At 51.4% G+C, this 25,520-nt stretch overlaps 2 protein-coding genes across 2 annotated transcripts in view; one reads left to right on the top strand and one right to left on the bottom strand.

Annotated features, from left to right (window-relative positions):
• Positions 1 to 609: 609 nt before the first annotated feature.
• Positions 610 to 5,936, top strand: CCDC97 (coiled-coil domain containing 97). The gene is made up of 5 exons (XM_006900953.1): positions 610 to 658; positions 1,770 to 2,213; positions 3,249 to 3,533; positions 3,968 to 4,097; positions 5,810 to 5,936. The coding sequence occupies exons 1-5, from the start codon at positions 610 to 612 to the stop codon at positions 5,934 to 5,936; spliced, it is 1,035 nt and encodes a 344-aa protein (XP_006901015.1).
• A 7,511-nt stretch (positions 5,937 to 13,447) lies between these two features.
• TGFB1 (transforming growth factor, beta 1) overlaps positions 13,448 to 25,520 on the bottom strand; it is a 21,884-nt gene continuing 9,811 nt past the window's right edge. Inside the window, exons 5-7 of the mRNA XM_006900915.1 lie at positions 25,053 to 25,203; positions 14,301 to 14,454; positions 13,448 to 13,606 (exon numbers count right to left, since the gene is read on the bottom strand). Of these exons, the coding sequence (XP_006900977.1) occupies positions 13,448 to 13,606; positions 14,301 to 14,454; positions 25,053 to 25,203 (464 nt within the window). The remainder of the gene's footprint in view (positions 13,607 to 14,300; positions 14,455 to 25,052; positions 25,204 to 25,520) is intronic.

Raw genomic sequence — 25,520 nt, forward strand, 5'->3', positions numbered from 1 at the left:
CGGATTCTAACCACCTAGGGAGCGCCACTTTTGGTTTCAGCAGCACAACCCCCTACAGGTCACGAGAGCCTTAAAACCCCTCAAATGCAATTGCCATGGAGTCAGAATCTACAAGCTGTCCCTCCAGTGTCTTTTAGCAAGATGTGAATCGCAAGGTAGGAGACTGGCCATGTTTCTCCCACAGGACCACTTTTGGGTTCGAACAGCCAGAGAGGATTTTGATTGACAGCACCAGAGCCGCCTAGGAGAAATGAAGGTTGACTGGCGTCCACCCCAAAATGCTGGGCCATTCTGTTCCAAGCCTCTGCTGGGTGCTGGAGTTAACAGCACCGAGAAAAGATGAGTCATGAACCAGATGCTTTATAGCTTTCCAATTGTGTAGCAGTTCAGATAGGCAGCACCACGAGGCCTCCCTGATCTCTGCGCCACTGCGGATTGCTTCCGTAGGCACGCATGCGTATAGAGAGGTCCACGTTAAGCCCGGAACCTTGCTGCCAGGATGCAGCGGAGCTTTCGGCTTCGGGAGAGTGCGCAACCGGAAGGAGCTGCTAAGTGGGGCCCTTGGGCCGGTGAGTGGCAGCGGTGGTTGAGAAGTCGTGGAGAATCAGGATGGATGCCGTGGCGACTGCGGCCCCTACAGCAAGGGGACCCGATGAGGGTGAGGCCCCAGCCGCGCTGAGGCGGAGGGAGGGCGTAACTGCAGTGTCCCTGGAAGAGTATTCCCCGGGAACGTGAAGGAGGACACTTTAGAGAGGCACACCTCACCTGTCCCTCTCACCAGGGTAACCGGTCTCTCGTCGCAGACCCACTTCCCAACCACCCCACCTCCAAAATTAACCTTTCAAGAATGTTTCCTTCCATGTCCTAGTCTCACCTGTTTCTTCGCCTGTCTAGTGCTCAAATTAATTTAAATCTTCCCTGTCTTAGGCTAGTTCCTTTCTCAGAGAACTTACGTATAATCCAGGATAATTTTCCCATGCTCAGTATCCTTAATGTAATCATAACTATGAAGACTGTTTTGGGGCATAAAGGTAACATTCACAGGTGTTAAGGATTAGGATGTGGCTCTCTGGGGTACTCTTTTTTTTTTTAAAAGCCCAACAAATCCTCTTTCACAAATATGTCTTCTCCCCGTCTGTTCATGTTCCCCTCTTTCCAACCTTCACCCCTGCCCACCTCCTGAAACTTTCATTTCTCTAGTAGTTTCTGGGACACCTCCCCATTTGTATTCCCGGGGCCCTCACAACTTCCACATCCCAAACCTGCACCTCTTCCATCTCCCAGTCTCAGGGACAGGCTGATCATGCTCAGGCCAGAGCCCTGAAGGCTGTCCCATATAAGCCTTTCACACCACCCCCAACTCTCAAAGCACGATTTGTCCACTTAGCCTCTTGTCCTTCTGATATCCACCTTTCTCTGGTCCAGTTAAAACTTTTCTTTCGTTTTTCCCCCCAAGCAAAGAATGAGGTTTATTAGAGAAAAGGCAGACAAAGAAGGGATGGCAGCACAGCTTTAGACCATGAAGCCACTAGAGCTCCCACTGCCACGTGTTTGTTACCATCTTCTAGAGTCAGAATCACCCCACAGCTGTCCCTCTAGCAGGTTTTCAGAGGCAGTAAGTCACACAGGAGGAGACTACCTGTCCTTTTTTGGTAAAGCAGCTGATGAATTCTAACTGCTTACCTTTGGGATTGCAGCACAGATTCTTACCACTAGGCCACAAGAGCTCCCTTACTGCTACTTGAAGCCTCATAAATCTCTCCCAGCAGGTTGCATGAAGCCCAGCCCTGGCCACTGGGGGGAGATGAGCTGGACACCCGTCCCACCCAGGTCTGAGGACAAGGTGGACACCTTGGAGGGAGCACCCAAGGCCCCTGACAGTGACCCCCTTGGAACCGAGAGTGCAGCAGTGAGTGCCATGTTGCGGGCCGTGGCTGCTGGCCACCTGCCTGTGTGCAGCCAGCAGCAGGGTGAACCTGACCTGACAGAGCATGAAAAGGTGGCCATCCTCAGCCAGCTGTACCATGAGAAGCCACTGGTGTTCCTGGAGCGCTTCCGCACAGGCCTCCGTGAGGAGCACTTGGCCTGCTTCAGCCACCTGCGTGGGGACCACCGTGCAGACTTCTACTGTGCTGAGGTGGCCCGGCAGGGCACTGCCCGGCCCCGTACCCTGCGCAACCGGCGCTATGCTGCTCTGCGTGAGCTCATCCAAGGTGAGAGACAAGTGAAGAGGGAAGGCAGGCTGAGGTCGAAATGGGGAGGGACAGAGAGATGAGTGAGCAGGAAACTGAGACAGAGGTGAAGAGTAACAGAAAGATAGAGGCAGAGGTAGTGAGAAATGAAGGGGTAAGAGCAGAAATATAGAGGGACGGCTGTCGTGGGAGGTGAGTCTTCCGGCCAAGATAGGGAGAGACTAAGATAGAAGTGAAGTAAGGGGGGGGGGGGTGGCGCAGATGGGCCTAAAGAGGAAAGGAAGGCACAGAGAGGGATAAAAGGAAGGACAGAACTTTGCAGCTGGAAGAAGCAGCCTTTCAAATCCGTGGGTAAAGGAGGCTTGCTCCAAACACAGCACTGTGATAGCAGATTTTCTGTGTAGACAAAGGGATCCCTTCCTCACGCCATCCACAAAAGTATTGCAAGAAACCAAGGGGAACAGGTTTCTGACCCTGGGAACATGAGATCTTTCTTAAATAAGACATACAGCATGTGAAAGTGATAAAGGAAAAACACTGATAACATTTTTTATTTTGACATAATTAAAAGCATTTTAGAACTGGAACCAAAGTGAAAAGATGGGTAGAGTTGAACCCTAGTGAGGACAGATTTTAGCAAAGGAGGAGGCACAAGTTGTAGAGAGATGGAAAGAATAAGATTCAGGGCGTGGTAGGGGGAGAGAGGTGAGGAAAATAAGGTAAGAACGAATGAATGCACGGCACACTAGTAGTGGAGCTTGTGGATACTGCCCGGGCACGCAGTCCATGGGCACCAGACTAGCTGTGCCTATGAAGGCGGGCTGCCAGGCTGCAGCCAAGAGAGGACTGTGTGTGGACATGCTTGGGCCACACAGCCACTTGTGTGAGCACGCACTCCCACGTGACTCCAGGACAGGGCTCCTGCAGGCTTTCTGCAAGTAGGAGTGCATAAACACGCTGGGACACGTGTGCCCCATGAGCACATGCATGCCTCACACCCAGCCCTGCCTCTGGCCTGCATGCCTGACCCTCATGACCACCCTCTACCCTGCACAGGGGGCGAGTACTTCAGTGACGAGCAGATGCGGTTCCGTGCCCCGCTGCTGTACGAGCAGTACATCGGGCGGTACCTGACCCAAGAGGAACTCAGTGCCCGTGCCCGTGCCCCGGCTCCCCAGCCTCCAAAGTCCGGTTCCCCCAGCACCCCGGCCTGCCCCCTCTCTGACCTGCTGCTCCAGTCCTACCAAGAGTGGGAGGTGCAGCAGCGGCTGCTCCAGCAGCGGGAAGAGGAGGAGGCCTGCCTGGAGGAGGAAGAGGAAGAAGACGACAGTAATGAGGAAGGTAAGGAACCCGGCCTAGACCTGTCTGTCTCTCTTCTTTCTCCGGCAACAAGCTAAGCCCCCAACAAGAAGGGCTGACACCACAAGCCCTCCCGCCTGGCATGGCTTTTAGCCCTACCTGGCCAAGCCCTCTCCAGTCTTTAGATGGAACTGCTCGTACTGCCTGGCCTTGCACTTCTAAGACCTTTGTACCTGCCCTCCCACTGCCAGGAATGTCCTCTCTCCTCCTCTCATATCTATTTGTCATCAGATCTTCCTGTTGTTCAGTCCCTAGTCTCCTTAGCCCGGCACTGTCAGTGTCTGGAGGGCAGGGGCCTGGCCGGCAGCCACTGCATGACCCCTCATGCACCTGGCACAGGGCTGGGCCTGGAGGTAGCAGCTCCCCACTGTGTGCACTCAGCACCCACAAGCGCCCTCTGCGGGTGTCTTCTCTAGACGACAGCTCCAGCAGAGACTCAGAGGCCTGGGTCCCGGATTCTGAGGAGAGGCTGATCCTGCGGGAGGAGTTCACCAGCCGGATGCACCAGCGCTTCCTGGACGGCAAGGACGGGGACTTTGACTACAGGTGTTCTGGGCCCACACCCACCTATCCCCACATTCATATTTCAAGCTCTCGAGCAGGTCCAGAACATAGGTCTAGAGTCAGATACCCAGATCCAGAGGTGGCTGGGTGGTCCTGCACCCACCTGGTCTGTCCCAGAGCCTTCGTCCCCTCAGGCCCTCAAGAAAGGAAGGGGCAGGGCTGACCCTTTGTCCAGTACTGACCATATACTGTAGCCAGGCCATTCTGTCTGAGATAATGCCACTACCCTGAGCCCCACATGTCCCCCAGGACTATGTGCAGCAGGAGCTGACACCTAGCAGGGTCATTGCCTCCTGTGGTGGTAGCTCCATAGTCCCAGTGGCTGAATTTCTGCAGTGTAATTCTGAGAGAGAGATACCCGGTGGCCTGTTTTAGAAAAGGATTTTGCTCCCAGGGTACAGGGCACAGGAACATGAAGTATCAAGGTCAAAGGGAAATGGTTTCCTAAAGTGAGGCCACCTGACCTGGTGGTACAGAGCCCTGGATTCCATTCCAGCCCTGGTCACTTAGGAACTGTGACTGTGAACAAGCTGTCTCTCCACTCAGACCTTGGTGGGGGAAATGGGGTTGTGACCCCACTGACTCCAGTGAATGAGGCATCACTGGCTTGGTCCCCTGGTTGCAGGGTAGGTTCTCTGATCCTGTCCAGCTCAGGTGGAGCTGCTTGGGGGCCCCAGTTCCCACAGAGTGGGGTCGGCCCAGAGCCTGGGACGTGAGGATCCCTGGGGAAGCCAGTCACCACTTCTCAGCTGACTAGGAGGACACTGGGCCTGGCCTGAATGACAGGGAGGGATGGGCCTGAAGCCAGTCCTGGGGCTGTTGCTGCTCATCCAGCAGCTTTATTGGGCATCTGCTGTGTCCGTCTCTGAGGGCAGAGCAGGGAGCAGAGCTGATGAACTCTGGAAGATGACAGAATTATCTAGCATCTGGTGGTGATGAGACCACAAGGAACAATAAATCCAGAGAAGGGGAGAGCCTGTCTGAGGAGGTGACATGTGAGCAAGGGCCCCCAGAAAGTCAAGAGAAGTCCCAGAAGTCTTGGGGGCGGTATGTTCCTAGGGGGCAAGCAAGGGCAAAGGCGCTAAGGTGGCCCACATGAAGTGAGTCGTAGGGACAGACAGGCAGACACAGAGGCTTAAGCATCACCTCAGTGTGGCTGGGAGCTCCTCAGAATCAAGGCCAGCGGGACAGGGGTGGAACCCATGGGTGGGAGGCAGAGGTGTGATGGTGCTGTGGGCCGTCCTGTGCCCCTGGGCGATCCTGTGGGCCGTCCTGTGCTCCATGGGAGGCTTAGCCATATCCTGGACTATGTGCCGATAGAAAACCCCAACCCAGTTGTGATAATGACAATGTCACAAAATCTTCCTGGGAGTAAAGCCATACTCTGCTGAGAACACCTGCCTCAGGGAATATAGACCCTGCTTGAAGAACTGGAAATCTGAATTTTTATGGAAAAATCTGACTTGTATGATGTTTCCCTTTTTCAGTTTGAAGAAGTTTAAAGGCCAATCCCTTCTGAGTCAGCTAGTTGTCAGCATTTGACCTCTGTCCTCTAGTTCCCTAGACCCCTTGACATGCCCCTTGTCCCCCCAAACTCCAGTCAGGTCCCCAGCTTCTCCAAAATGTAGAGAGCAGGGGGGCAGGTGGCCTGGGTCCCAGGGAGGCCTTGCCCCTAACAGCCTGTCCCCCTGCAGCACAGTGGACGACAACCCTGACTTTGACAACCTGGACATTGTGGCACGGGACGAGGAGGAGAGGTACTTCGACGAGGAAGAGCCGGAGGACGCGCCCAGCCCCGAGCTGGACCTGGACGGGGACTGATGTCTACCCCCCCCCACCCCTCAACAAGACAGTTGTTGGCAGCCTGGCTCAGCAACTCTTCTCTGAGGTGTCACTACCGCAGTCTCCCCAACCCCACCACTGCCACCCGCCTGCTGAGTCCACACCACGTCTCAGACTCTCAGGCCCTAACTCTGGGGTTCCCTGCTTCAGCCTGCCTTTATCTCCTTGCCCTTTCTACCTGTATATTCTCGCATTTTCTCTATCTCTGTCTCTTTTCCTCCCAACATTTCTGTCTGCTGTTCCTCTCCTTCCCTCTGTCTCTGTCTCTGGTCCTCTCAGTCTCTGTCCCCACAGAACGGCCTCCCCTTGACCACGCCAGGACACTCTCCACGCAGCGGCGTCATACCTGTTCCAGGGCCTGGGTAGAGGTGCTCACACCGGGCCCCTGGGCCTGGCGCTGGGTCCTGCCTGTCCTGCTCCACTGTCACAGTCACGCTCCTTCCACCTCTGAGCTGCTGCTGTCTCCCTGCATGCTTGTATCCATCTCACAGCCCCTGCCCTGACCTCTCTGTCTGTCAGATTTTATCTCTGATTGTCAATCTGCTGACCCAGCCTGAATGCTCTGAGCAGCCGACCCTGGGCTGTTAAGTAACAGTTCACTGTGGGCAGGGGAGGCCCAGGCTTGTGAAGGGTGGGCAGATGAAGAACCAGGGTCACAGGACCTACCAGTTCAAACATGGAGGGGGGCTGTAGGAGGGCTCTCCCCTCACAGCCCCATTGCCCCCCCACCCCCGCCCTGGTCCAGCCACAATTTTCCCTTCTTCACTTCCTCTGCCTCCCTCGCCTGTTTACACTCCCCACATACGCACAGGCTGTTATCATGGGTCCTGAGTCATCCCACACACACACACACATCCCTGCCCCCAGCGGCCACAGGGCCCGCCCCACAGAGCCCCCTGCCGCCCTGAGCTAATGGGAGCCAGATGGCCGCGGGTGACTCAGTCAGCCGCCGGCCTGTGGGAACCCAGGCACCCCGCCTTCCCATGCCCCCACACCCACTCAGGCTCCCCCAGAACACATACATCCAAAGAAGGAACTGGGTCAGGGGCAGGCCAAAGTTCAGGAAGATGAATCCCACAGACCCCCTCACTCCTATTAGATGGAACAGCTGATCCACGAAACTGCCCCCTCAGACATGCAGCACAGAGTAAGGGAGACCCCAAGACCTCGGCCCTCAGCTCCTCACCCTCACTTTCAGCTCTGTTCCCTGGGTCAGCCAGAAGTAGAGTCAGACATAGAAAGTGAGAGTGAGTGTCGAGACCGGGCCGTTGAGATGGAGTCACCATCAAGTAATTACAACCACGCTGGCTGCCAAGCAGTCCATCCTCCAGCCCAGTGGGTGTGAGGGACAGAACTCAAAGATGCTCCCAAGAGCCAGTAGACAGTACTACTAGCTCCAGCTCGCAGATGGCTCAGGATGCCATGGCCATCAAAAGCAAGGAGCCCGAAAAACCACTCCACTAGCAGGTTGAATCCACCAGCTACTCCATGGGAGAAAGATGAACAGTCTCCTCCCGTGCTGTTTACTGTCCCTGAAAACCTTCTAGAGGGTCAGCTGTGGGTTGGATCCAACTGTATGGCACGTAACAACAAAAAGAAGCAGATAGCAGGGCAACCAGGGGCCAGGCAGAGAGGGAGATGGTACAGATACTTCCTTAAATGGGAAGAGTCACGAAGCACGAGACTACAGATAATAGCTGTTAAGCTTGCCCCCACCCCCCCTACCATGTCCTAGGCACCAGCCTCCAGCATGAGCAGCTGTGCCACTGACTTGTCCCCATGCAGTATTAGGCCCCAGGTGTATCATCTTCGTCCTCTAAGATTATCCCTCTATTATATGTTCTCCAAACTTGCAAACTTCTTATCAAATAGGAACTGACCGCTGATCCTCCATTAACATCCAGTACCCATGTAGCAGCCACCTACACCCCAAGATCCTGATTTTGTATGGACCAACCCGAAGCCTATCCAGCAGGTTTTCAGACTCAGTGAATCTTTCCCGCTGAGGAGCTGGTGGATTAACTGCGTGCGGTGGCAGCACAATTCCTCTACACTAAGCCATCAGCCTCAGTGTTTGCAAAGACAAGAAGAGAGGAGTAACATTTCTTAGGCACTTGTGCTTATGCACTAAATTCACAAGGGTGTACCTTGTAAAGAGGCCCTTAGCAACAGGCATGTTTGGGGCCAATTTGTCATTAAATGTGATTATTATGTTTGCCATAAACAGTTTTTCTATTTTTTTCGCCAATGGTATTGGAATGAGTCCCCCACACATGGTGGTGTGTAGAAAGAGGGGAGGGACGTGGTAGAGACAGCAACTGAGTCAGAACTGGGCTTAGTCAGCTAGTTGGAGTGCAAGTTCCCTACAGCTGAAGGCCTTTCAGCTGAGGTGAGGCTGGTGACAGCCAGGGATTAGATGGGCAGATGGGGATCTCAGATGACAAGAGACACACCCCCATCTCAGACTCTGAGCAAATGAGGCCCAGAGCTCTCCCCAAGCTCAGCCCCCAGGTCCTTAGGGTGAGGTGAGTGGAGGGGCTGAGTCAGGGAAGGAGGACACAGCGGGGCAATCCCCTTCCCCAAGCCTCATCTCTTGGCCTGGTCCCAGACCTAAGCTCCCATTCCCCTCACACTACACCTGACCCCTTTCTCTCTGTCCCTGTCCGTCTTTGTCCCTTGCCCCGTGCTGTTCCTTGTCCCAACTGCTCACGCCCTCTCATTTCTCCGTCATTCTTTTCATTCTGTTCCCTCACCTCTCTGTGTCACTTTACACCTTTTCTCCATGTCATTCCCTCCACCTCATGCTCTGGGCTCTGTCACCAGCTTTGTCACCCTGTTTCCTCAGCTGGGCCCCCTCCTTCCTGTTCCCACTCGCTCCAGGGCCTCATTTTTTCCTGTCCTGCTCCCTGCTCAGTCTCTGCCCCCTCCCCTCTGTCTCCCAGGCCCTGGGGGGCCCCCTGCGGGACATCAGCTCAGCTTCATGGGTGGCCCCTGAGAGCCAGGAATAAGGGGGTCCCCGCCTAACCCCCACCCAGGGAGCAGGAGAGAGGGGAATGCCAAGGCTGCTAGCCTGTCTGGCCAGAAGGGAATGTCTGCTGTGGCCTGGTCACCCCCGCCCTCTAGGACCCACTGGGCCATGGCTGCCCCCGGGCTGGGACCGTGTAAACACAGCCGCCTGGCAGCGGGATATTTATACCAAGGGCTGGGCGTGAGTCCAGTGCCCACTGCAGCCCCTGCCCTGCCCTGCCTGCCACCGCAGCCAGCCTGAGCCAGCGTGGCACCAGCCAGCCAGGGGCCTCGCCACAGACACAGTTCCTCTCATGGGTGTCAGCATCCCTCTCCTGGGAAAGCCCCAGCCCAAAACACAGACCCACAGTCTGTGCAGCTGGAAGACAACCCCCATCCTCTCCCACCCCGCCAGAGACCTGGAAATGCCCTCTGGGTGACACAAAGTAGAGACCACACAGCTCATAACTCCTCTGAGGCTGAAGTCACCAGCCCACGCAGGAGACACAAAATGCAGACAGCAGCTGCTCACAGAGGCAGAGGAAGGACACACAGACATTGACAATGATGGCAGGCTGGAAAGATACCACACAGACGTGCTCAGAATAGCAGTTATGCAGACACTGATGACACAACCTAACCCAACACCATTATGCCCACGGACACCGGGGACGGTTACAGAGGAAACCCAATGCGTGTGTGAGACACAAAATACCCTCCTCACAGACCTACTTTACTCAGAAAACACCCACATTGCTGCTGAGAAACAAGACACAACAGCGCCTGGAAGATAATCTCGACTCACTCACATAGGCACAACCATGTGCTGTATGAGATGGAGCTGGGACAAGAACTCAGAGAAACATGGAAAACAGCCTTATGCATGGAAATGGAAGAGTCACAAAGCCATGGAGCTGAACACAGGCACGTACACGTTCACAGAGAAAATACCCACAACGAAGCACCCAGGCTGATGTGCAAGTTCCCATGCGAGACACACAAGGCTCACCACAAAGCGTGCCTTCTCTCCCACGAAGAGATCTGACACATCAAACATTACAAACACCCCAACAATGTATACTCAGAGACTTCTGGAAAGGTGGGGTGTGTGTCTCCCTGTATGTATGGCTGACATAAACACAGAGTTCCCTGCACACTCGTTCATGGTAGAAACAGTAATGAATGCATAGAAGCTTGATGAGGGGGTGTGTCTCACATACGTATTCTGACCCCAGTCCAGCCTGTCTTGAGGAGGGAGCAGGAAGGCCTGAGCTGGCCTCCCCGGCCCTGCTTCCTGTCCCCCCTAGGGGGGTGGACAGGAAGCTGGGGCTCCAGCCGGAACGCAGTCTCCCCCCACAGCTTCCCTCCGCCTGCCAGCAGAGGTAGGAGGAGGGGAGCAGGACCCTAAAACCCCCCTGCCCTGCCTCGGTGGTTGGCTATGGGCAAGGCCAGGCTTGTCCTGCCCGTGTCCTGGCCACTAGGGGCCTGTGGTGCCAGGGCTTAGGCAGAGGCAGTGCACCCCGCATGCGTGTGGTAGAAGGTGCTGAGCCCACAAGTTTCCTCCCCTGGTTCCGCCTGCCAGTTGGTAGGGCGGCGGCAGCCCCAGGGCAGGTGGGCGGATGTGTCATGCAGAGGGCGGGCGAGGTGTGGGTTGGCAGCCAGTGTGTGCGGCCATGCAGGGTGTGGGGCCACTGCTTGTCCTGGGGCCGAGGCACGAGCTGGGCGTGTGAGGGCTGCATCTGTGACCCGGGTGGGGGCGTGTCTGGGTGTGTGGTCTGGGCCCCTGGGTGTGACAGTGTGTCTGGGTATGACGGCCACAGGGAGTGCCCCCTGGCTAGTGTCATGTAGGCGAGTAGGCTCAGTCAGACCAAGGGTGCCTGCTGGCCTGTGCTCCTGCAATGCCCCAGCCAGTGACGTCTGCATGGTGTGCCCCGCTCCTTCATGCCTGCACGCCAGGCCTGCTGTGGCCATGACCCCATGGAGGATGTTTGTGCAAGTGTCCTTGAGTCCCCAGACCAGCTTGTTTCATTTCCTGGCGAGCTGCTGCCAAGATGTGTGTGTCTGCGTGTGACACCAGTGGCCTGACACTGGGGTGTGTGGGTGACCGCGGCCCTACAGAATGCACCTGTGATGGTGTCTTCCTGGGTCCCTACAGTCTCTGCTTATGCCATGCCCAAGGCAAGGCTGTGTTCCTGTGATGGGGTGACACATTCTGTGTTACCTCTGGGGGCTGGGAATGCTCCACTGCCATAGCTCAGGGAGGTCTCAGTAGTACAGGTAAGGCTGGTGACAGCGGTGGAATCTCCTGGCACAATGTACTTACAAACCCCGGCCCCTAAATTCCCGGACATGGGGCAGGAGTTACCTCGTCGCTACCCCTAACCCTGAACTGGGAAGCCCCTTCCAGGGCCCAGGCCATCCTCACCCAAACCTAGTGTTGCTACCACCTCTAGTTAAGTGGACAGTAGCATTCACGGTGTCTTCTATCCCAGGGCAGTCCTTGAAGGAGGAGCCAGGGGCTGGGGAAAGACAGGGGAGAAAGAAAGAGAGGAAGTGAAACCAGGAGAAAGGGGAAACAGGCTAAAGAGGAAGCATGAGAGAAGTCACGAGCAAGGCTCAGCAGAAGGAGGGGAGGAATGGAGGCAGGAGGGGGGACCCACCCCAGGTTAGGTCACCATCCTCACTGGACACCTCCTCACTGGTGTCCCTGCAGCCACAATTGGCCCTATTCTGTCCAACCATCAGCTACAGGGACCCTCTGAGCACATCCCTCTAATGCCCAGAACCCTGCCAGGGCTCCACCTCCTTCAGAGTAAATTATCACTACAGCAAAGGTTAAGCCTCTGGGCCCAAACTCAGGCTGCCTGGGCTTGAATCCCAGCTGCCCCATTTACTGTGTGAGTATAAGCAACTACCTTAGGCTATCTGTGCCACATGGTCTCCATGCATAAAACGGGGACCAAACTGTCTGCACAGTAGAGGTGGGCAAACTCTTTATAAAGGGCCAGAGAGTAAAATGCTTTTGATTTTGCTGTTCAAAGAACTCTCTGTCCCAACTACTCAAGCATCCAGACGTAGATAACATATAAACTTCTAAAAAAGCATAGCCACATCCCAATAAAACTTTATTTACACAAACCAGTGACAGGCTGCAATTGGCGGAGACCTGCAGTTTGCCAACCCCTGCTCTGTGGAGCTGTGAGCAAATGAAATGAGCTGGTTGAGACCATGTATTATTACTCTCTGGCCCAGGTGTGTCATGCTGTGGCCCCCCTTACTCACACTCTTCCAACTACACTAGCCTCTTTCCTCCCTATCTAGCACACCCCAAGGGTGTCCCACAGGTCTTCTCTTCTGGACACTCTCCCCTCATTCTCCCCTTGTGTGGCCCAACTGCCACCTCCTCAGAGAAGCCCCCTCTTCTAAGTCCGCCCTCTGAGGGGAGACCACTGAAAAGCTGTGTTAGATTGTGGGCTCCTGCTGGGCAATGACTCTTCTCTCCGGTTCCCTAGGATTCAATTTCTTCACCTTTAAAATGAGTGTTCCTTGAATTCCTAGACTGAAATCCTAGACTAAAAGTTATGTGCCAGTTAGTCAGAACTGATACACAGCTGACCCTCTAGCAGCTTTTCAGAGGCTATAAATCACATGGAATCACAGTGCAGCTGGCAGATTTGATCCACCTGCCTTTGAATTAGCAGTGCAACTCATATGACCACTAGAGCTCCCTAGGTGAGTAAGTGGGAAAAAGACACCAAAAATGGTGCTCTGGGTAAACTGCTACTAACCGGAAAGACTGGCTTGAACCACCCAGCAGCCCCACAAAGAAAGGCCTGGCAATAGGTTTGCCCTGTGGGCAGCTCTGCCCTGACACACATGCAGTCAGTCACCTGGAGCTAGAATCTGTTGGGACACAGGAGTTTCACTAGTGCTCACTGTGCTAAGAGTAGGTTGTGATTCACAGCAGTCCTGTGTGCGCGTGCAGGTAGTCAAACTGCCTGGAAGGCACTGACATTTTAAAAATGAACTGGGGAGGGGGCTCTCCGTGAGTTTGAACCACCAATCCTCAGGTAAATAGCTGGGCACATTTGCCTCACCCAGGAGCTCTCTTAGCCCACAACCTTCGATTCTCAGTTCCTGAGGGTGTAAATCTTTATAGGTGACCCAGTCTTTCTCTTGAGGCAGCGTTAATGGACTTGACCGCCACTCTTGGGGTTAACAGGCCAACCACACCCCTAGGGCTCCTCAGGGATGCCCATAGAATGGGGCGGTTTGGAAGCTAATATGTGCAGCAAATGTTGAGGTGACAGGTGTCAAATACTGGACAGAAGAGATGGGAGGAGGCAGGAGACCCCCAGTAAGCCCAACAATGACAGAGACTGGAGTCTTCTCTCCACCTTTAATGGGCCCCCAGGTGGGCTGGGGGCAGCTGTCCTTGGAGCAGTTGTCTTTAAATACAGGCCCCGCCCCGGCGGGGCGGGGTCTCAGCTGCACTTGCAGGAGCGCACGATCATGTTGGACAGCTGCTCCACCTTGGCCTTGCGGCCCACGAAGTAGACGATGGGCAGGGGCTCCAGCACCTGCGGCACGCAGCAGGGCGCCGCCGAAGCACCGGGATTGTGTTGGTTGTACAGGGCCAGGACCTGCAGGGGGAGAGCAGGGTCAGGGGTCTGGGGCCCCCACAGCTCCGCTCTGCCTTCCCTCCCCTTTCTCTGGATCCCCATCTCTGTTTTTTTCTCCCCTTCTGCCCCCCCGTCTCTCTTACTCTCCACTTGTCTGGTTTTCCTTTTCAATCTTTATAAAAGCCCCAATGTCCATTCCGAGTTGCGACCCTGTAGACAAAGCGGAACTGACTCAGGGTTTCCAAGCTACAATCTTTGTTCGAACCACCAACCTTTCAACTAGTAGTCAATCTCTCCATTGTCGGTTGCACTCTTCAAGCACTGCACCACCAGACTTCCTTTCCCCCACCCTTGACTTGAACCTGTTTCTGGCGCATGCGCTCGCTCTCAGTGTCTCTCTCTCTCTGTCTCTCTCTCTTCCCCCCTGCCTGTCTGCATTCAGTTTCCGTCTGTCCCTATCTTTCTCCTTCTGTTTGTCTTCACTCTGTCCCTCCGTGGATCTCCTCCTATCTGCCTCGGTTTCTAGAACTTTGCTCAGAGCCTGTCCTGCTTCTCCCCCTATCTACTTGCCCACCCTCATTTCTCTCCATCACCTGCCTCACCTCCTGCTCATTTCTCTCCATCACCTGCCTCACCTCCTGCCAGTTCCCCCTTAAATCCACCTCTCCTCCTCTCTCCCCATACCTCTGCTCCCCCTAGCCAATTCCAGCCGCACCTTGCTATATTGGTTGTCCAGGCTCCAGATATAGGGGCAGGGCCCCAGGCAGAAGTTGGCGTGGTAGCCCTTGGGCTCGTGGATCCACTTCCAGCCCAGATCCTTGCGGAAGTCGATGTACAGCTGGCGCACACAGCAGTTCTTCTCCTTGGAGCTGTGGGTGGGGCGGTGCAGTGTGGAGGTGAAGGGGGAAGAGAGAGCACACCCATTCCTCCCCAGGTGAGACCTCTCCCTACTGCCCCCCACCAAATCTACCTCCATCTGTGTCTCCCTTGGACCCCTTGTGAGGATAACAACAATCACAATAATAGCAATAGCTGTAGCTGACACTGGAGGAGCTCTGGTGGCCTAGCGGTAAAGAGCTGTGCTCCCAAACTGAACGCCTGCCGTTCAAATCCATCTGGTACTTCTCTGGAGAATGATGGACACTCTTGTGATTTTCTACCTCTGAAAACCAGCTACAAGTCAATTCCAACTTGACAGCACACAACACCAACATTCACCGAGCATGAGCACGTCCCACCATGAACAAGATACTCTCGTCCAATGCTCCAAAACAAAGCCCGTAAGAAGCAAGTGACACCCCCCACTCCACGGGGAAGAGCTCATTAAATCATGATACTGCAACACTCTGCTCAGAAAACTCTGAACTTATGTCCTGGCCAGGGGCTGTAAATCACATGGGAGGTGATTTGCCATCTCTTTTCCTTTGATGCAGCTGGAGACCATTGCTGGGTTAGTCACTGACAAACCCTCTTTCGAGGTTCAGGTCCATATTAATGTATTTATTTATTCAAAAACTAATCAATAATGTTGCTGCTTTAAAAAAAATCAATCATGTATAATGATCAGTAACTACTTTAGGGAGCTCTGGTGGACTAGTGGTAAGAAACTACACTACAATCCCAGAGGCATGCAGTTTGAATCTACCAGCTGCTTTGTGAGAGAAGGATGGGCAGTCTCCTCCTGTGCGATTAACAGCTTTTAACAGCTTCTGAAAACCCACTGGAGGGTCAGCTATGGGTTGGTTCTGAGTCAATGATACTCAACAACAACTACTTTAGAACCAAGATGCGAACATAAGGGGATAGGGAAACTAGATTAATGGAAACAGAACAACCAGAACAGAAATCATGGAAATGTTATGCACTGCAAAGAACATAACCAATGTCACTGAACAACTGTGTAGGAATTATTGAATGGGAACCCAAACTCATGTATAAAACCATCATAATAAACATGGTAAATATTCTATTTTTCCAATAATCAAGAGAAATAGTTGTGGTGACTTAAGGAGTTGTGCTGCCGATCAAAAAGTAGTTCAAACCCACCAGCTGCTCTGAGGGAAAATTACAAGCAATCTCCTCCTATGTAATTTATAGCCTCTTAGAATCCACTAGAAGATCAGCCATGAGTTGTCTGACTCGATGACAGTAAGTGTAAACGAATGGATCAGTTTCTAGGAATGGTGAAGAACGTCTTATTATTATCCTTGTTTGTTGTTGTTGGTATATGCCATCAAGTCATTTGCGACTCATAGCAACCCTATGTACAACAGCCCTAAACCCTACTCTATCCTGTGCTAATCGCATTGCCTCTGACACACCCATCCTGATTACCCCAGTCACTGAATCAATCCACCTCATAGAGGGTCTTCCCCTCCTGCGCTGTCCCTCCACCCTACCAAGCATGATGTCCCTCTCCAAGGACCTGTCTCCTTACAACATGTTCAAAGTATGTCAGACGAAGCCCCAGAACCCTTGCCTCCAAGGAGTAGCTTGGTTTAACCCTCTCCAGGATGAATCTGTTTATTTTCTTGGCAGTCCAGGGTACATTCAATACTCTTCTCCAGCACCACAACTCAAAGACATCAATTCTCCTTCTATCCTCCCTAGTCGTTGTCCAACTCTCTGATGCATAACAAGTGATTGCAAAATCCATGGCCTGTATGAGACGCACCTTAGTCTCCAGAGAGACACCGTTGCTCTTGAGTACTTTAGAGAGGTCCCTAACAGCAGACTTTCCCATCTCAATACGTTTTTTTTATTTCCTGGCTGCTGGTTCCAAGAGTGTTGACCGTGGAGCCGAGCAAACTGAAGCTGTGAACCATCTCAATTTCTTCGCCATCCATCCTGATGCTACCAATTGATCCAGTGGTGAGAATCTTTGTCTTCTTGACATTGAGCCTCAGTCCATACTGAAGGCTGCAGTCCTTGACCCTCTGTAGCAAGTGCATGAGGTCCTCCTCAGTTCCAACAAGCAGGGTTGTGTCATCTGCATAATGCAGATTGTTAATAGATCTTCCACTAATCCTGACGCCACACTTCTCCTCATAGAGCCCAGCCTCTCAGATAATCTGCTCTTCATACAGGTTGAAAAGGTACGGATGGAGATAGGACACCTCCCTGGCGTACACCCTTCCCAATTTTGAACCATGCGGTGTTACCCTGCTCTGTTCTGACGACTGCCTCTTGGTCCAAGTATAGGTTTCGCATTAGCACGATTAAATGTTCTGGGATTCCCATTCTTCTCAGAGTCAGCCACAGTTTGTTATGATCCACACAGTCAAACGCCTTTGCATAATCAATGAAACAGAGATAGACATTCTCCTGGTATTCCCTGCTTTCAGCTAAGATCCATCTAACATCAGCTACAATATCCCTAGTACCATGACCCCTTCTAAACCCAGCATGGACTTCTGGCAGTTCTCTGCTGATGTGCTGTTCCAGTCGTTTTTAGATAATTTTCAGTAGAACCTTGCTTGCATGTGAAATCAATGACACTGTTTAGGGGATAAAAACACTACATCTCATTAGAAATTCTGTTCAGGATGGTGAAAAAGTTCAGGAAGTAACAGTGTGATATACAATGCAATAGATGTAAGAATGTCACTGAACTGAAGATGTCAAAATGGCTTTGAAAGTGGCTAATTTTGATATATATGCTTTGTGACAATAAGATTAAAAAGAAACGGAACTGCAGAGAAGAAGGATGCTGCTTGCTCCCAGACAGCATGCCACCCAGAGGTGGTGACGCTCAGGGCCAGGCTCACAGCTGGCTCTGTGAGACCCTGGAGCCAGTGGCCCTGTCATCAAGAAGGAGGAGGTGATGACACAGGATTTCCACGGTAGGACAAGGTGAAATGATCCTGGAAGGTGTCAGGAAAGAGATCCCTATGAGTTCAGCCTGGATCCCCTAAACTGGCTGGTCTCATCAAAAGGGGGAAGAGTATGCTGGATTAAACAAGGTGCTAACTTGAACACCCACAACAGTGGGCCCAACTGTGGCAATGACTGTGAGGATACACAGAGGCTACTGTGAGCAGGAACCGACTGGGTGACACTTAACTCCTTCCATAGGGACAAGAAATCATCAGGAAGCCCACAGGCAGGCTCAGGAAGGTCCTAGACCCCTGAAACCACAGAGGCATATGTATGTGTGTATACACACACTTCTCAGGGAAAGGCTCTGGCTTCTCAGAGGGCTCCTGGAGTCACAGGAGACGACGAATTGCAGTCTACACTGATCTTTAATTTCCCTCGGGCTCTGGCTGCAGTTCTGAGACCCTAAGGTCTGCAATCCCATTTCCTGACTCAGAGGTTTTCTATGGGGGAATCCCTGGATATCCCTGCAGTTCGAGCCTGAGAACCCGGAAGAAAGACTTTTCTAGGGTCCCGCCCTCTCACTCTCCTTGCCTTCAAGTCAGAAACGACTCACAGCTAAACCTCCCAGTGAGTTTTCAGAGGCTGTAAGTAACAAGGGAGCACATGTCCAGTCTTCCTGCTCTAGAGCAGGGAGTGGGTTCAAACGCCAGAGAGGTGTGGCCTGTGGGTGATTCGTGCAGCTCCCTGCGGACTATGCAGCCAGACCTTCTACCACAGCCTTGTGGAATCAGAAACTCTGGGGCGAGTGAAGACAGAGCCTCCAGGCGATGCTGCTGTGCTCTCTGACCTACTTGGTCAGTGTGCTGCGCCCAAGGTCCTGTGATACACGTGGTCCTTGACTTTGAAAAGCTTTCCTGCCATCCTCTCTGTCAAGACCTGACAGGACTGAATTGTGCTGCCTCCAAAATATATGTTGAAATCCTAACCCCTGTACCTACAATATGACACGGGGTTTCTTCTGTTACATTAATGTAACCATCACAGAGGAAAGCGAGTCCCAAACCGAATCACCTCCAAGTCACACACAGAGAAGAGACATAGAAGAAGAGACACGAGGGAAGGCGCCAAGTGAAGGCAAACACACACAGCAAATGGGTCTACAAGTCCATTAACGGCAGCGACAGCTGCTGCCAGAAGACAAAATAGACACAGAAGCTTCTTCTCCTAGAAGCTCACCCTGGGTTTGGACTTTGAGCCTCCAGGACTGTGCAAAAATATCTGTTCTTTGAAGCCACCTCCTTACGGCCTTTCTGTTACAGCAACCTTTATTCATCAAGACAGGGTCAGGTAAATAAAGAAATCCACCTGGAGTTCCAAAGGAGGACCCAGAGGCCCTAGATGCTTCATCTTGGCTTCTCAGCAGATGTGTGTTTGAGCTGAATAAGAATAGCTACTTGCTATGGATCGTTTCAAATGGAGAGAAATGTAGAGGCCTCCATAGTGTCAACTTTCACTCTGCGATCACCAGCTTCAACAATTATGAACTCACTGCATCCCCAATCCCTTTTCTCTCCCTTCATTATTTTTTTAAATGTACAATTCAGTAACATTAATTATGTCTTAGCATGTTGAACAAAGGGAGCTCCGGGTAGCCTGGTGGTTAAGGAGTTGCTCTGCCAACCGAAAGGCAGGTGGGTTCAAATCCATCAGCTGCTCCACAGAAGAAAAGATGGTCAGTCTCTTCCCATACAATCAATAGCCTCTGAAAAGCTGCTGGAAGGTCAGCCATGAAGTCAGTTCTGACTCGACTGCAGTGAGCTGAGCTGTTGAGTTTGATGTTGCACAGCCATCTCCACTCTCCATTTCCAGTGTTTTGCATCTCATCACAAGAATTCCACCTAGTGTGCTAACTCCTCATTCACCATTTCCCCTGGTCCCTGGTAACTACTGATGACTTTCTGTCTCTTGTGTATTTGTTTATAGGAGCCCTGGTGGCACGGTGCATTAAGCGCTGGACTGCTAGCTGAAAGATCACTGGTTCAAACCCAGCAGCCACTCTGAAGAAGATGAGGCCATCTGTGCTCATAAAGGTTTGCAGCCTCAGAAGCCCTTGCAGGGCGATTCGACCCTGTCCTACAAAGATGACCAGGGGTCTGAATCGGCTCTATGGCTGTGGACACACACTTGTCAATTCCTGACATTTAATACGTGACTTGTCAATTCCTGACATTTAACACGTGTCAGGGATCACACAGCATTTGTGCATTTATATTTGACTTGCTTCATTTAGCAGGAGGGCAAGACCCTCTATGAGGTGGATTGATTTGGTGACTGGGGTAATTGGGATGGGTGTGTCGGAGGTAGTGCGATTGGCACAGGACAGAGCAGGGTTTAGGGCTGTTGTACATAGGGTCGCTATGAGTCGCAAATGACTTGATGGCACATAACAACAACAACAACAATCATTTAGCATAATATTTTTTAAGGTTTATCCGCAACGTGGCATGTATCAGGACTCATTCCTCTTTATGTGTGAAGAATATTCCATTGTATGGATCCCACTGGTTTATTCTGACACGCACACCATCCACCACACCATTTCGTCCATCAATAACACCACTGTATGTGTCTCTAAGAAGATGAGCACTATTTGAAAACACAAACAGAGTAACACATTAAAAAATAATGAACAATCATCCTTGATTATCATCAAATATCCAGTAAATTCCCTGTTATTCAACTGTCTTAGGTCTTTTTTTTTAGTGATCTGAATAAGTAGAGATTCAAACAAAGACTTCAGGTTGATATACTTAAGAGTCTTTTAAAAATCTACAGAATCCTCTCTCTCTTCCTCTCCTCTGTTGTCCCAGCACTGTGGAACCAGGACAAGTTTCCCATAACCTTCACTCTGCTGACTGTATGCCAATGGTGCTAGTTAATATGCTCCTCTGTTCTCAAATTTCTTGAAAACTGGTAGTTACGGTTAGAGCCTATGGTGGGGCTGGTGGTCTCTCTTTTTAACATTGGTGCTACTGGTGCTCAAGGGAGCTCTGGTGACAGCCTGTACAGGGCTGCGCTAATAACCCAGAGACCTCACTGTGGCCGTTCAAATCCATCAGCGAGCAGCTCCCAAGGAGAAAGATGGGCAATCTCCTCCCATGCAATTTACAGTCCTGGAAATCTGAGGGAGAGTCAGTGAAAAATTGGTTCTGACTCAACAACAATGAGTTCAAGTTTGTTGGGCTGAGTTTTTTTGTTGTCTTTTTTGGTTTTTACATTGGTGCTGATGCTACAATTCATTCATTCACAGAGGTTGCTGAGATCTACAGATGAGCGAGCTCCAGGGTGGGGGAACAGCATGTGACAAAGCCTAGGAACGGGAGGGTCTTCACTGCCCTAACATCTATTCACATTCATGATGTTACAGAGAAGAACTCTGAGGGGTTTTGACCATGACCTCAATGAAAGCAGACTGCCAGTGTGTGTTTCCATAAAGCTGCTGGGTGGTTTCAAAACACCAATTCTTAGGTTAGCAGTTGAGCACAGACCCTTTACACCATCCAAGGCATCTCTGCAAAGCCTGAAATACCCCAGAACAGTTTACACAAGAGAAGGACAAGGGGAATTTTCCTTCTAAGTCTACAACAGTCTAAGCTTGAAGTTCAACCTCCTGACAAGTGATTCCAACAATGCGGTCAGGTATATCAGAGATGATGAGGAAGGTTCAGATCTGTTGGCCACAGGGTCACTTTGCATTGCAGTCGACTCGGGAGCACCTAACAATAACAACAGAGATGCCAACATTTCAACCTGAGATACCAGCATTTAAGGGTCCCAACAGTCCAGAAATGACTCTAGCTTTCTAAGATTCACACCTGACAGCTCTGGGAGGTCCTGGGAATACGGAATCATTTCAACATTACACCCATATTCTACCTTTCTGAACTGATTACTTAAGTAGGTCAATTTTTAACTTTCTAAAAATCCCAGCTTTCTAAGACTAACATTCTAAAATGGTGTCCCAACATTTCCAGGATCAGAACATTCTGTCTCTCTTTGATGTCAACACTTGTGGATCTAAGTATTTTAGCACAGAATTCCACCATTCTGAGCCCAATTTTTTAAAGACTCCAACTTGCCACTGTTTGGAAATACAATCTGTCAACATAAGTCCAATGTGGACATGAGTAACCTAGGATGTCCCACCATTTCAACTTCCCTAGAGCCCAAGAATTAACATGGAAGTCTCACAGTCTAGAATTCCAACATTCTAGAACATCAACCAACCAATACAGGTCTCGACATAAGTAACCTTCTAGAATTGAAATCAAACTTGCTCACTGTTGAAATATTCAAATTGTCATCATTCCAATACCTCAGCAAAAAAGTAACCTTATTCCAACATTCTAAGACCCCTAGTTCCAACAGTACAGCATTCTAACACATACACCTTGCTATGGATTGAACTGTGTCCCCACAAACACGTGCTGTCAATGCTAGCCTCCATGCTGTCACCCTCATCCCATTTAGGGATGGGTTGTCTTTGTTATACTAATCTGGCAGGATTAGTGTAACACATCTAGACTTAATCACACTTGGGAGATATAGAATAGAGTAAATAAGCAAGCAGTAAATAAGTAAATAGAGTAAATAAGGCAGGCAGCAGACACAAAAAGAGATGCCACGCCACATGACAACTGTGTAGCAGACACAAGGGACAGGGACCTTCCTCCAGAGAGAAGCCTTCCCCTAGAGCCTTCATTGCAGAGGGAGTTGTGCTAAAATGGGGCGTCAACGGCAGTTCAGATCTTCAGGAGATCACAGGCCAATCTCCTCCGATGTGATTTACGGCCTCTGAAAATCCCTGAAGGGTCAGCTATGAGGTGGTTGTGACTAGACAGTACATACCAACAGCAGCAGATCTGGGAAAAAGACATCAGGATGGGAAAGGGTAGAGGGTCCGAGACGGAGAAGACACTCAACAAGAGGGACTGACGTGGTGGTAACGGTGGGCTCGAGCACAGCCCGTAAGGACAGCTCAGGATCGGCGGGTTCACATCTGTTCTTGACAGAGTCACTATGAGTCTTACTTGACTCAATAGCACCTCGTAACAACCACAAATAGTTATTGTTGTTGTTGTTATGTGCCGTCAAGTCGCTTGCGACTCATAGCGACCCTATGTACAGCAACCTTAAACTCTGCTCTGTCTTGTGCCAATTGCACAGTCTCTGACACTCCCATCCCGATTATCCCAGTCACTGAATCAATCCACCTCATAGAGGGCCTTCCTCTCCTGCGCCGTCCCTCCACCCTCCCAAGCATGATGTCCCTCTCTAAGGACCGGTCTCTCCTCACAACATGTCCAAAGTAAGTTAGCGGAGCCTCAGAATCCTTGCCTCCAAGGAGCCACCCGGTTTAACCCTCTCCAGGACAAATCTGTTTGTTTTTCTAGCAGTCCATGGTATTCTCAATACTCTTCTCCAGCACCACAGCTCAAAGGCATCAATTTTCCTTCTATCCTCCTTGGTCATTGTCCAACTCTCCGATGCGTAACAAGTGATTGCAAAGACCATGGCCTGTAAAACCCTAAATTTCCTTGAAGACACTATTCGGTGGTTGAATTGTGGACATCAAAAGTAATTCTGGTTCGGGCTTAAAAGAATTGAGAACTATGAAGAAAGTCTATTATCTGGCAGAATAGTAAGTATTCTCTAACAGTATGGTCCCATATGGGAACAAGTAGGGAGCTCTGGTGGCCTAGTGGTAAAGAACCCCAAACACAGAGTTCAAATCCACCAGCTACTCCGTGGGAGAAAGAAGGGCATCTCCTCCTGTGCCAACTGCCTCTGAAATCCCACTAGAGGATCAGCTAGGAGTCGGATCCAACTCCACTGCACACAACTACAACAACATGCCAACAAGTAAGAGAATGTTGCTAGAAATGGGGACGTTAAAGGCGCTTGTGAAGCTCTGCAAGAGCATGATGAGCACAGGATTGGCTAACGGCGGAGGGTGATGTTCATCACACAGACGGACTAGGAGAATGAAGCCGAGGATACCAAAGGCGCAGAGTTGGCATCCCAGCGGCCCTGGAAGGTGGAGCTGAAAGCCCGGAGCTGAGAGACTTCCACCCAACACCCAGAATCTAGAGGGCAAGGCCACTGGCCGCTCAGTCTCCAAACAGGATTATTTTTATTCCTCGAGAGCTGATGTCTATTGTTCGACTGGGGTTTGGATCTGCTTACATAGTGTCATCACCCCTTCTTTTCCTCCAATTTCTCTCACGTGTAATAGCAAAGTCCACCTTGGGTCTGTCCCACTGAGGTGACTGAGGGACAGACAACCATAGCCTAGATATCACAGGCTCACAAATGAGGAGGAATTTTGCCCCAAGGTGGAACAAACCTAAAGCTCCACCTATATTATCAACTGGTTATTATTTCTGGTTTGGTTTTGGTTTTTTCCTTGTTGTGTACCATTGAATCGGATCTGACCGGCACAGGAGGAGATTGCCTCTCCTTCTCCAGTGGAGCACATTGTGGATTCGAACCACGTGCCTTCAGGATTACAGCACAGAGAAGTTGAGCTTTTGGATCTGGGATAGATTGAAGATTATTTGGTATGGGGTGAATGTGTTTTATATGTGGCAAGGGCATGAACCTGTGGAGGCCAAAGGGCAGATCTGCATTGGGGAAAATCTTCTCCAAAGTGAAGAGCAAGGATGTCAGTTTAAAGACTAAGATGCACTGATGCAAGCCACGGTATTTCCAGTTGCTTCCTATGCAACTTCCTTTCCCTGCAAATTGGGACAAGGAATAGGCAGACAAAGAAGAGTTAATGCCTCTGACCTGTGGTGTCAGAAAAGACGATTTAATACACAATAAGCCACCAAAAGAATAATCCTGTGTCTTAGAGGAAGCACAACCAGGGCACTCCTAAGAGGCAAAGATGGTTGAAACTCCATCTTACATACCTGAGACATATTATCAGGAGTCTCTGGAAAAAGGCATCATCTCTGGCAAAATAGAGGGCCAGCGAAGGAGAGCAAGATTCTCAACAAGACGGACAGGGCTTGAGCTAGACACAATGTGAGGATGGTGCAGGACAGAGCAAGGTTCCGATCTGTTCACAGGGTCGTGACGCATTGGAGTTGACTGAATGGCACCCCACAACAATGACAACAATGGGTGGAATGTTATAGCCTGAGCTGTGTCCCTTAAATGTGTTGTCTTTGTGACAGTAATGCAGCCACGTGAGCGAATGGGTGGATTTTCAGGCAATTTCTTTTGAGCTATAAGTCACTGAAGAAGCAAGCTAGACAGCAGACAGGAAGAGACGCTGGGCCACGTGAAGGCGCAGAGACTCAGAAGAGACAGGACCTTCCTCCAGAGCCAGTAGAAAGAGAAAGCCTGTCCCTAGAGCTGGCACTCTGAATTCAGACTTCTTGCCTCTTATACCATTAAGAGACTTCTGTTTTATAAAGAAGTCCACTTGTGGTATTTCTGCTATGGTAGCACTACAAAACTAAGACAGACTTCATCTCTCATGTCGTCTGCATTGAAGGAGATGTCCAGCAGGACACAGCAGGTACCCAATCCAGAGTGATTGGTGACCAGGATGGATCGAGGCCTGTCTGGAAGGGCTCACCTGAAGCAGTAGCTGGTGTCGAGGGCTCGGCGATGGCGGGAGCTGTGCAGATGCTGGGCCCTCTCCAGTGGAGTGGCCATGAGGAGCAGGAAGGGCCGGTGCATGCCTCGAATGGTGGCCAGGTCACCTCTGCCTTGGTTATTATTGAACCCTGTTTGGAAGCAAGGGAGAGTGGGGACAGAAATATACTCAGTGGTGGCTCCAGGGTAGGAAGGGGACACATGTGGTGGGAAGGGACACACTCAGAAAGATAGATGCAAGAGGGAGGGGACATACTTCACAGAGATGGGTCCATGGGGGAGGGGACACATTTAACAGAGGTGGGTCTACAGGGGAGGGGACACACTTCACAGAGATGGGTCCATGGGGGGAGGGGACACACTTCACAGAGATGGGTCCATGGGGGGAGGGGACACACTTCAGAGAGGTGGGCCCATGGGGGGAGGGGACACACTTCACAGAGGTGGG

Source organism: Elephantulus edwardii, unplaced genomic scaffold (assembly GCF_000299155.1).
Source record: "Elephantulus edwardii isolate Elephantulus edwardi_28Jun2011 unplaced genomic scaffold, EleEdw1.0 scaffold00302, whole genome shotgun sequence".
NCBI classification, from domain to species: domain Eukaryota; kingdom Metazoa; phylum Chordata; class Mammalia; order Macroscelidea; family Macroscelididae; genus Elephantulus; species Elephantulus edwardii.

Coding starts and splice junctions, on each gene's coding strand:
- CCDC97 (XM_006900953.1), top strand. CDS start 610: ATGGATGCCGTGGCGACTGCGGCCCCTACAGCAAGGGGACCCGATGAG. Junction 659..1,769: donor AGCAAGGGGACCCGATGAGG/GTGAGGCCCCAG, acceptor CTCTCCCAGCAG/GTTGCATGAAGCCCAGCCCT. Junction 2,214..3,248: donor TCTGCGTGAGCTCATCCAAG/GTGAGAGACAAG, acceptor TACCCTGCACAG/GGGGCGAGTACTTCAGTGAC.